An 11352-nucleotide genomic window follows, 5' to 3' on the forward strand; every position below is an offset into this window, starting at 1 on the left:
CATAAAAATGCCGATGCATTAAACACATTCAGCACCAGGATGAGGGAGAAGGAGTTTGACCGGTCCACTACCGCCCCAGACGTTTTTGTCCAATGATTGAACAATCTTTTCTCTCTCTCTCTCTCTCTCTCTCTCTCTCTCTCTCTCTCTCTCTCTCTCTCTCTCTCTCTCTCTCTCTCTCTCTCTCTCTCTATTTTAAGGCGATTTTCTAGGCAACACCTATGCACTTAGCTCAGTGTTTTTTTTTATTTGTAATAGCAAATATCTTTCACTTGAACATACCCTTATAGTCTTTGTTCCACTACAGCAAATTACATAAAGTAGTGCACTTTCAGGGAGACTTGGGCCTAAAACATTCAGCCAGTTTGAACAGAAGTACACACCAGAATTTGATGCCGCATTCCTACACTTCTAAAATGCAATTCAATGTGGAAGTAATCCAAGTATTCAGAATACAATACTCCGATTGAGTGATGAAACGGAATACGTTGCATATTACATATTTTTTTTACATTCTGGGTTTTGGCGTGGCTGGCCATAGTAGGATTCATCATTTGGCCTCCCGAGTAGTCCATCTGCTGCGATTAGTTGAACGCTTTGTGCGTGTGTCGGCAGATTCACAACCCCAAGAAGTTGTAAACATTGAAACATTGCGGGTAGAATTCTGCACTTTAGCACCGCCGGCAGCACAATCTGACGTCACACTATTACAGAAGTAAAGTTTGAGCGCAAACAAGCTGTTTCACTTATTTATTGAGGGGCGACTTCGTGAGAGCGAATACTGCCCCTGGCTCTGACTTAGATTTTTCTAGCTTAGCAAACATAAAACATGTATCCTATACATACAAAGCAAAGCGAAGAGTCTAAAAAGTGTTCAGTATTGTTATGTGATTGCGCCCTTACTCCATATACTATGGTAGTAGGCTACCAGTATTATCGTATTGTCAATGTGTTACATGCTATACTTTAAAGTGATGATGTCATTACACTCTAGCAGAGGAATGCGTCAAGTCAAGCTATAGCGTTGTTGTTGAATGACTGAGCGGCAGCCAGTCGTGTATTCTGTATGCTCTTCTGAACGTTGAATTAATATGCTGTAAGGCTAAACTGAACACTATTCATTCTACTTATACTCCACCACGCCAGCAACAAGGAGTCATCGCTTCATCCAAGCTTTACAAAAAGCGTGATATCACCCCTTTAACATAAGCGTATACAATATTAAAAACTCATTTCGAAGCTGTTCAACATTTCTCTCCATCCTTTACTAATATAAACAACAGCCAACTATATCTACTAACACACGGAGCATGGTTAAAAAAAGTTTGCTTTTGTTGTGAAGCTCAACGCAAAACAACCAAACGCTGCCTTCATGAGTACTTTGTTACATGTCTTGGTAGTTTTTATGAAAGCAAGATATCTGTTTGAACATTCAGGGAATTATCACATGACCTGAATTGAAGACAACACAAATAATCCATTGACTGCTCAGTGAATCCCCATTTCCATTTCTATGTATAGCCAATCTTCTGTTGTTATATTAATTGCGTTGTTGTTTTTAAATCAATAACACTTGCATTGATGTCGATTTTATGGCAGTGACAATATTATATATCTATTATTTTAAAAACAAATGTTTTACGAACTCTAACCTTTTCTGGAAAGTTCAATATTGTGCGCCCTCTTTGCTGAGACAAGCTAGCGAGCAGAACTTAAATCTGGAGCTAGCTGGATTTACCCACAAAATAAAGAAAAACATGGCGAAAACATATAATTTTCACAATGATTGGGAGGAAGAGTTCTTTTTTACTAATGTGAATGACAAGTTTGTACGTTATATCTTATTTGCAAGCACAATGTGGAGAGACATTTCATTACGTGTCACAATAGCTTCCAGGCCAACTACCCACCTGGCAGTGCCCTATTGGCAGAAAAGGCCTGTTTGTCAAGTAGCCCTTCGTGCGACTCAGTATCCTTGAAGTACTTCAAAAAGGTTGGTGACCCGTTATAGATGGTTGTCCCCATGCATAAAGACGAGCCCCCTCTAGGGTATATGACAGTGCTAGTATCGACAGTGGGCTGAGGCTGGGGCTAAAGTTAACTGGAACATATGTGGCGAGAGGTTCGCCGCGTTCCACAAAATATGTTTATTTTTCACTCTCTTACCTTTATCTTGTAACCTTCATCAGCATCAATGTATTCTCACGAATAGAGGAGCAGGAAAATGTTATTTATGAAAATAATATCCTTCACACTCCATAGTACTACAGTCTGACCTCTCGATATAAAACAATGTGCTCCAACCTGTTAAATGGGGTCATTTACTATGCAATTGCTGTCACAGGAGATTGATTAGTTATTATTGGTAACAAATTAATCCAAATGTTTTGTTAAAGGCTCCATAAACATGGTACCTTGCCAAAAAAGTTTAAAAAACACTGATGTAGAATATGAATCTATTTGGGGGTAGACTGCGCACATACATTTATAGAAAATGAATAAAACATGATGAGATTCTGTAGTCAGCCACAAACATTTATTCATGCCGCTGAAGATGTTGACGTGTTATTAACCGCATTATTATTACCCATTACTTAATTAAGTAGAAAATTTGAAATTAAGTGGCATGAGATTAATGACAAAATTGACATTTTGCATTCTGGGAACAGGTCAGCTGGTTAAAGCTGTTTAACTGTTTCTGATCAATATCTTTCAAAAGAAGTGAAAGATGACAATAATCTGGGACCGGAATCTGTATTAGGTCAATTTGATATCACTGGAACAACACAAATAGAAGCTCCAACATATTATTCCCTTGAAAGGAAATAACCATAATTAATTAATGTGAAAGTGAAACATCCACACAACCAGCTCATAGAAAAATAAGCAGTTTATTATGGCATTGGCGATTGAAGGAACTACGCAAATCAAATTAAGTTTAAATGGCAGTAAAATTTGGACACATTCTGAACTAAATCTCAAATACAAAACGGCAGAATGACGAAGGGTGCTTCAAGCTGGGTTCGATGGAACAGAGATCATGTGATCATCGACGGGCCACTCCGACCCGTTCTGACGTGAAGCTGGGAGATCTTCAGGGCTATGGTCGCCAGGGGGGCAAGCATCACCTTTTACACACACACACACACACACACACACACACACACACACACACACACACACACACACACACACACACACACACACACACACACACAAACACACAGACAGACGAGCACGTACGAAAGCACACAAACACACACACGCACACACACACAGAAAAACGTGTGAGATCACACACACACACACACACACACACAGACAAGCATGTACACAAACACACACACACACACACACAGAAAAACGTGTGAGATCACACACACACACACACACAAACACACACACACAGTTCAGTCTAGTGTAGGAATTTTAGTTTTTTTTTACACCTAAAATATATTTTTGGGAGATTATAATGTCAAAGTATACATCGACTATGGGTCCAAATTATGTTAATTCGTAAAATCCTGTAAAATCCTATATTCTGGTGGTATCACCTGTGTGTCTTGGAATATGTCTTCTTTCTCATAGCTGTCTATGTAGACTCTGATGGTGGCTCCCACGCCCCCGGCCCCACTCAGTCTGTACACGATGCGGGAGCCATTGGTGAACATAATCCGTAGGCCCTGGGAGGAATCAAAGCCATGTTCAGGCATATAGTTATCTAGTTATTATTATTATGTATTATATATACCACCAGATGGTGGTTTTGCTATGCCTATTCAATAGACCCGCTAACCTGAAATTAAAACGATGATTTAATGTCAGGTTCCTTGCATTTGCTACCTGGTTTCTGGTGATGGTGCTGTCCACTGGGTCCGTGTACTCAAAGTTGTCTGCCTGTTCCACCTGGTATATGTTGTCGGCAACGGCGAACCTCTGGCTCACGAAGGACTTTTCCATCATCAGGACCTCCAGGTCGTCCATCAGCTGCCAGGCGGCGTCCAGGTCCAGGCCCTCGTAGTCGTACCTGCCCCGCCCAGAGCCCGGCATAGTCACTCAACCACGATGTCACCACAGATCTCATTGTTATGAACGATTGTGTCTGTCTTGTAATGATGCAGTGTTACTAATACATTAGTAATAGTCTAATAGCTTAATGGCTTTAGCGTTCCAATATTCCAGTCACATCTGACAGAGATATGGCTTTGTATAAATGATTGTGGTAACACATTACATTTGGTGATTAATTCTCTTTTTAAACCAATTATAATCATGGTTGAGGCCAATCACAGGATTGTTTCAAAGTCCAGTTTCTTATTTTTTCTTTACACATTCACTATTTGTTTAGTAATTTGGCAAGAAATCTGATGCTGTTATCCAAAACAATTGACAAGACACACGTCATTAAGAAGCAGGTAGGATTGGGAGGATGTCTACAAGCAAGCTGTGGACTCTGTTGATTGGAGCCTAGGACCGGTTCACCAGTGTCTCCGACCTCACTTCCTCCTACCTGGTGTAGTAGTTCCTGCCGTACTTCCTCCAGTGGTCCTTGACGATGTCGTTCACACTCTTCCTCCTGATGGCCAGGATGGAGAGCCAGGCCAGGACCGACCACAGCCCATCCTTCTCCCGGATGTGGTCTCCACCTGGTGGGGAGGTGGAGGTGGAAGGACCGGCGTCAGTATACAAGATGTTGGACAGATAGCAGACAATATGTAGCAAACAGGACATATACCTGATGGAGGGGAGGAGGGGGGACAATATGTATATAATATGATTGACAGATAGAAGGAAAGTGTGTAGATAATATGATTGATGGATATAAGGACGTGGAACGGTTCACAAATTTCACGGTTCGTTTCATAATCAAGGTTTTCAGGTCAGTGTTTTCAGGTTCAATACGGTATGATTTAGTCAAAGCAGGAGATGACCCATGTAAAAAAACAAAAAAGAAAAAAAAGTATATATATATGTATATATATCGGTATATATATATATATATATATACTTTTTTTTCTTTTTCTTTTTCCTCATACCTGGAGGATATTAGGCCTATGTTAGTAGTTATTAGTAGTAGTATGATTAAAACGGAAAAATATGTCCTCAGGCAAGTCGTTCCAGAGCTTCGGCGCCCGTATGGAGAAAGCTCTGTCCCCTTTAGTTTGGAGCCTGGACACTGGGAGGAACAGCAGTCTACTGCCTGAGGACCTCAGACTAGAGACGGAACATAGGGGACTAAAAGCTCTGAGATATAAGCTGGGGCCAAGTCATGTAAATCCTTTAAAGTAATCAATAAACTCTTAAACTCAATCCTAAAACAAACGGGAAGCCAATGTAGAGACGCTAGAACAGGTGTGATATGGTCATATTTTCTAGATCTTGTTAAAATCCTGGCAGCTGAGTTTTGAACAGTCTGTAGCCGTTTGAGTGTTTTCTGGTTCAAGCAGGTAAAAGGGCTGTTACAATAATCAAGTCGCGAGGAGATGAAAGAATGTAACAAAGTTTCTGCATCACTGAGATTTAAAATTGATCGAATTTTAGAAATATTGCAGAGTTGTTAAAAACAAGATTGTACGGTCTTGGTGATGTGTTGCTCAAAACATAAATTACTGTCACACAGGACTCCAAGCCAAGGCTTCTTGCAAAAGATTTGATAAGTTTTGACAGGTCACCAGTAGATGGCAGTATTTGTTCGGATATTTGCTGGGGGCAATTGACCAGGATTTCTGTTTTTTTGTAATTAAGCTGCGGAACATTTACTGCCGTCCAGCTTTTAATATCATTTGGGCATTCATGAAGTGCACTTAGCATATGTGGGTTTTTGGGCATGATGAGTAAGTACAACTGAGAATCATCAGCATAAAAATGAAAAGATATGCCATGTCTCCTGATGACCTCACCTAGTGGAAGCATATAAATTGAGAAAAGAATAGGTCCAAGTATTGACCCTTGAGGTACTCCATACCTAAGTTTGGATATTGATGAGGTGTGGTTCTTAACGGAGACACGGTACATCCGGTTTGATAAGTTTGACGAAAACCAACCTAAGGCAGTGCCGGATAAGCCGACCCAGTCCCTTAGTCCCTTTAGAAGTGTTTCATGGTTAACAGTGTCATAAGCAGACAAAGAACAGACCCCAAGCCTGCGTCCGAATTTATTAAAAGAACAAGGCGGTCTCTGTGCTATGGTACTTACGAAAACCTGATTCAAAATTGTCTCACTATTGTTAACCATAACTGCCAGAAGCTGCTCAGAGATTTTTTTTTTCAGGATTTTAGAGATAAAAGCTCATTTTGAAATCGGGCGAAAGCTATCGAGGATAGTGGGATCAAGTCCAGGTTTTTTGAGGACTGGTTGAATATCCTCAAAAAACGTCCCTAAATAAAGCCTTGTACCTATCCTGGGCTAGTCGTCTGTCCATGCATTTGGGTTCTGCTAAACGCCCCCATTACAAATACAGGCAATTTTTAAATAATCAGGGTGACAGCCAGCAGATAGTGACCTAGAATGAATGGTGGTCAAACCCACACAAAGAAACTGTCTGATGGATAAGAGAGGACACATTGAGCGATGAAAAGAAAGAAAGAAAGAAAGAAAGAAAGAAAGAAAGAAAGAAAGAAAGAAAGAAAGAAAGAAAGAAAGAAAGAAAGAAAGAAAGAAAGAAAGAAAGAAAGAAAGAAAGAAAGAAAGAAAGAAAGAACGACAGAAAGAAAGAAAGAAAGAAAGAAAGAAAGAAAGAAAGAAAGAAAGAAAGAAAGAAAGAAAGAAAGAAAGAAAGAGAGAGAGAGAGAGAGAGAGAGAGAGAGAGAGAGAGAGAGAGAGAGAGAGAGAGAGAGAGAGAGAGAGAGAGAGAGAGAGGACCACTTGGAGTGAGTAAGGGAAGTATGGAAAGGAAATGGGAAATAAACTAAAGAGAGGAGTAGGTGCAAGGTGTTTAGGGCTTAACTCGTTTAAAGTGTACCTGTTCCAAAGCTCTCCTCCCCACACAGAGACAACCGGCCAGCATCCATCAGGTTTCCAAAGAACCCCCAGCCTACGGGGGTCTCATACAGATCTATTTTAGTGGCCTGGGCTACTCTGTGGAAAAATACCAAAATAGGGGATTTATAACCAGAGTTTTTTAAGGAGCTAATTTGTCATTGACAGGCTGTTGTTGTTGTGCAGTTTCAGTTTAAATGTCATCTACATATAATCATCATCAGAAGCAAAATAACGTCATAAGAAATGTTTAAACATTTAGTCAAAATAAATCACCAGTCTTGCAATTAGATGTATACTAACCAACACAAAACGAACTCACATAAAAGTTGTATCCTGATTGAACTATCTCACATTGAAAACGCATTAAATTAACCCCCACAAAAAAATACTCACATTAACACTAACTCACATTAACACTAACTCACAATAACACTAACTCATATGAACGTTAACCCACACCAAACTAACTCCCATTAACACTAACCCATACCAACCTAACCCACATGAACGCTAACTCCCATTAACACTGACCCATACCAAGCTAACCCACATGAACACTAACCCCCATGAACCCTAACCCAGATGGGTTTGGCTCTGGCCAGGCCCAGGCCTTACTTGTCTAAGGCTGCGCTGGTGGGCATGCTGCGGGCGAAGCCTCTCACCCCCGTGTGCTGGAAGTAGGGGATGCAGAAGATGTTGGCGGCGATCACGGCCAGTGAGTCCGAAGGGGTCACGAATGCGCCATGTTTACCCAGGATCATGTTACGGTCCTGAAGACACACACGGGTTAGACCGTACACCCTCTGTACCATTGGAAGCTGAACTGCAGTCAAACCTGGGGGGTCGGGTCTAGCTCAACTGGTAAAGCGGGGGGGGGGGGGGAGTGCCTTATTTGATTACCACAGTATCAACAAGGATTAGAATGTATTTCTATTTCATTTGTGGACATATTTGATCTAAAACAACATTTTGGACACATGCTATTAATGAGTAGGTTTGGTATCTTGCAATTTGATGTGTACAGGTTGGGCATTGAACAGCTGGGATTGAACTCAGAGGGTTGAATATTAGAGCTGTCAGTTAAACGCGTTATTAACGGCGTTAACGCAAACCACTTTTAACGGCGTTATTTTTTTTAACGCGCGATTAACGCAAATTATGATTTTTTAAAAAATAAATATTTTTTTTTTGGGCTCAAAACAAAGAAGCAGTAGCCTGACTGCTATGTTCAAATGACATTTGTTCAAAGCAGTCGTTTAATTGCACTATAGGCTCTTTTTTTGTATCGTCCTGTTTTGATCAGTATATGCAGGCCTGCCTTAACCTGCCATTGGGCCCTGGGGCTGAGGTTTGTTGACGGGGGGGGGGCCCAATCACATTGTCTTGGGCCTTCGCCGATCTGGGGGCCTATCATGGGCCAGTATAAAATATAAATAAAAAAAATATATATATATATATATTTTTTTTTTACTGCAGCTCATGATAGGCCCCCCGATCGGCGTAGGCCCTTGGGCTTCAGTCCAGGCAAGCCTGTGCATTATGGCAGCCTTGAGTATATGCAAATGTTGTTATCAATAAAAAATCATTTGCACAAGGCAAGCCGATGCACTTCACCATGTTGATAAGAGAATTAAAATGAGAAGAATTATGGGACAAAAAAATCAAGGGATATTTAGCATAGAAAAAGAATGTGCGATTATTCGCGATTAATCGTGAGTTAACTATGACATTAATGCGATTAATCACGATTAAATATTTTAATCGCTTGACAGCAACACTGTCCTGCAACACATGTATTCAATCACAGTATTGTAAGACACCTTGGATAAAAGCAGCCATTAACTGCCATCTATTAAACTGACAATTGATACAAACTCTTTCCATTGAGATCCATTCCTTAATTAGTAGGTGTCTGTTTGCTCTGGTTGGTTTATTGTTGACCACACACCCCATCACAGTCAAGGGCCGCGCCCAGGTCATAGTGTCCGTCCTGCATGCTGTCAACCAGTTCAGCAGCGTAGGTCAGGTTGGGGTCCGGATGCAGACCCCCAAAGTCCTCCAAGGGGACGCAGTTGACGACAGACTTTGCCGGAGCCCCCAGCTCCTCACAAAGTATCCTCCTCAAGTATGGGCCCATAACTGTAGTACAAACGAGACAAAGAGGTGATCAGCCGATGGACAGAGAGACAGTCAGAGTGATGGACAGAGAAATGGGCATAGAAGTAAAGAGAGAATATGAAAGCCCACTGGATCGATTCTCTGAAACCTGCATTATCAAACGTAGGGGTTGGGACTCTGTTTGGGGGCATCCTGTATGGCTATGAGGTCAGTGAGCTTCTTTACTTACAAGCTATAGATATTTGTTGCATATTTGATAGAAATAGTAGATAAGAAAAAGGTTCTCTATATACAAATAGGGGCAAGAGTGATCTGCTCTATCACTGTAGTGCTCATATGTTCCCTGTGTCATAGACATGACAATGCAGATAAGTTGAGATTCAAGGTCTGCTTCCACTGGGAGAGCTTCTTTTTCTGTCATCCGGTAAAGCCAGATTAAATGGTTTGCTGATATATGAGGGGAGTTGGAAAACCATGTTATGAGTTAGTCCATTATTCAGATCATTGGGTTACGAGCAGGGCTGATGTTTCCGTCAATGTGGATCCGGTGCAGTCATTACTTATTTTAGGAGGTTTTGGAGCAGCATGTGTACTTGTGTGTTGGGTTGAACTTATTTATTAAGAGCTCAAATGCAGTTTGATCTTGACTACATCTCCACCTTTAAGCAGATCCAGCACATCAAATATCAAGACAATCATGGTGCACAAATGCTTTTCTTATGATTAATGTATGCCTTTTGCGTCCATTTTAGAATGTAAGCCAAAATGAGTCAACATAAAATGACATAAGGTCTTCAATGTTTGCCTTATGTTATGTTTTGAATAATGGATTTAAATATCATTGATTTCTCGTTATCCTGGTCTCATTACACAACAGCATGCCAGGCCGTCTCACCCCCGCTCATGGCGTCCACTCGGATCCTGATGCGATGCTCCCCGGACAGGAGCTCCTTCAGAGCAGCAAAGTCGAATATATTCCTCAGGAGGTTCGCATAGGACTCAACTGAGTCTACGATCTCCACTAAAACACCCCAGAAATACACACAAAGACTTGTTGAAATGTTTTTTAGGACCTGTATCAATTATCAAATCAACTACTTTAATGGGGCGTTTCCACCGAGCAGTGCGGTGCGGTAAGGTGCGGTACGGTTTACGTTTCAACCACCAAAAGTTGGCAGGGTCCAAAAATAAGTACGCTGAGCCGCACTGAACCGCGTTTAGCCATGCACACTTTTCGGTACTCCTCCGTTGGGGTACCAAGCAGTCTGAAAGGGTGCCGAAAAGTTGGAGTTACACACACCGTCCATTGATTGGTCGACAGAATCGTCACTTCGGTGCGACAGTGGGATACAAACAAACAAACACAGTACCCACAGGGTATGTTCTGGACAATGGTGAAAGCTTTGTTCATTGAAGAAAATGTTGCGCAAAAGTTAGCCGTCCTTCTTGGACGTCCTAATTTGTCGCTCTTTGTTTATTGTGTCGCATTCTTGTTTTCATTGAATTTATTAGTAGGCTACACTGTGCCGCGTTGCTATGATGTCACGATGCTTACGTAGCTGCCGCGGCTATCGCCATCTGGTTTAAACCCCGCCCCATCATAAGGGTATTGTCGGCGGTAGAAAGGCCAGCCAGATTTAGCGTGACCGAGCGGTCCCGCTCTTAGCCGAGCCGCACCGAACTGCACCGCTCCGTGGAAATTTGGTTTAATGCTGTGTTCGAGATGCCTCGTACACCAGCCACACGAGTTGCTCTTCTGACGTAATTTCTAGGCTTGTAGCACTAATAGCGTTCCCGTTTGACTTTGTGAGTCATTGGCTAGTATTTTTTATTGTTAGCTACATTAGCCTCTTCAGCAAACCAGCTCGAACAAAACTTTACATTGTATCGCTCCCCGAGCAAGGCCGTGCAATGAATAAAATGGTTCCCGGATTAAAGCAGCAATTTTATCAAGTGTGTAAGAGCATTTAGAATCGACATTAAAATGACCAACGTTGTACAAATACAAAGAAAATACATCTCACTATGGTCGAGCCATCTTTGTTTGTCAAGTCGTACGGTCAACCTCACTGAACTGGGTGGGCTCTCAGAATCCCAAGATTTCCCACTTTCAAACTCGTGTGGGCGGTGTACGAGGCATCTCGAACACACCATAAAATTGCTGTGACTGGGTGGGCACATATGGGACATAGACTGTGGACATCTCATCTCAGAATATGCGAACACGGGGGGGGGGGGGGAGCTGTTTGACTC

The 11352-nt window shown here is 41.7% G+C and overlaps 1 protein-coding gene across 1 annotated transcript in view; it reads right to left on the reverse strand.

Moving 5' to 3' along the window:
* Positions 1 to 2477: 2477 nt before the first annotated feature.
* The window catches only part of LOC130388288 (phosphoglucomutase-1-like), an 11734-nt gene continuing 2859 nt past the window's right edge, over positions 2478 to 11352 (reverse strand). The window contains exons 4-11 of the mRNA XM_056597728.1: positions 9995 to 10120; positions 8930 to 9120; positions 7597 to 7751; positions 6962 to 7077; positions 4511 to 4646; positions 3844 to 4027; positions 3555 to 3683; positions 2478 to 3128 (exon numbers count right to left, since the gene is read on the reverse strand). Coding sequence (XP_056453703.1) covers positions 3039 to 3128; positions 3555 to 3683; positions 3844 to 4027; positions 4511 to 4646; positions 6962 to 7077; positions 7597 to 7751; positions 8930 to 9120; positions 9995 to 10120 — 1127 coding nt within the window. The 3' untranslated portion in view covers positions 2478 to 3038. The remainder of the gene's footprint in view (positions 3129 to 3554; positions 3684 to 3843; positions 4028 to 4510; positions 4647 to 6961; positions 7078 to 7596; positions 7752 to 8929; positions 9121 to 9994; positions 10121 to 11352) is intronic.

Source organism: Gadus chalcogrammus, chromosome 8 (genome assembly GCF_026213295.1).
Source record: "Gadus chalcogrammus isolate NIFS_2021 chromosome 8, NIFS_Gcha_1.0, whole genome shotgun sequence".
Lineage (NCBI taxonomy): Eukaryota > Metazoa > Chordata > Actinopteri > Gadiformes > Gadidae > Gadus > Gadus chalcogrammus.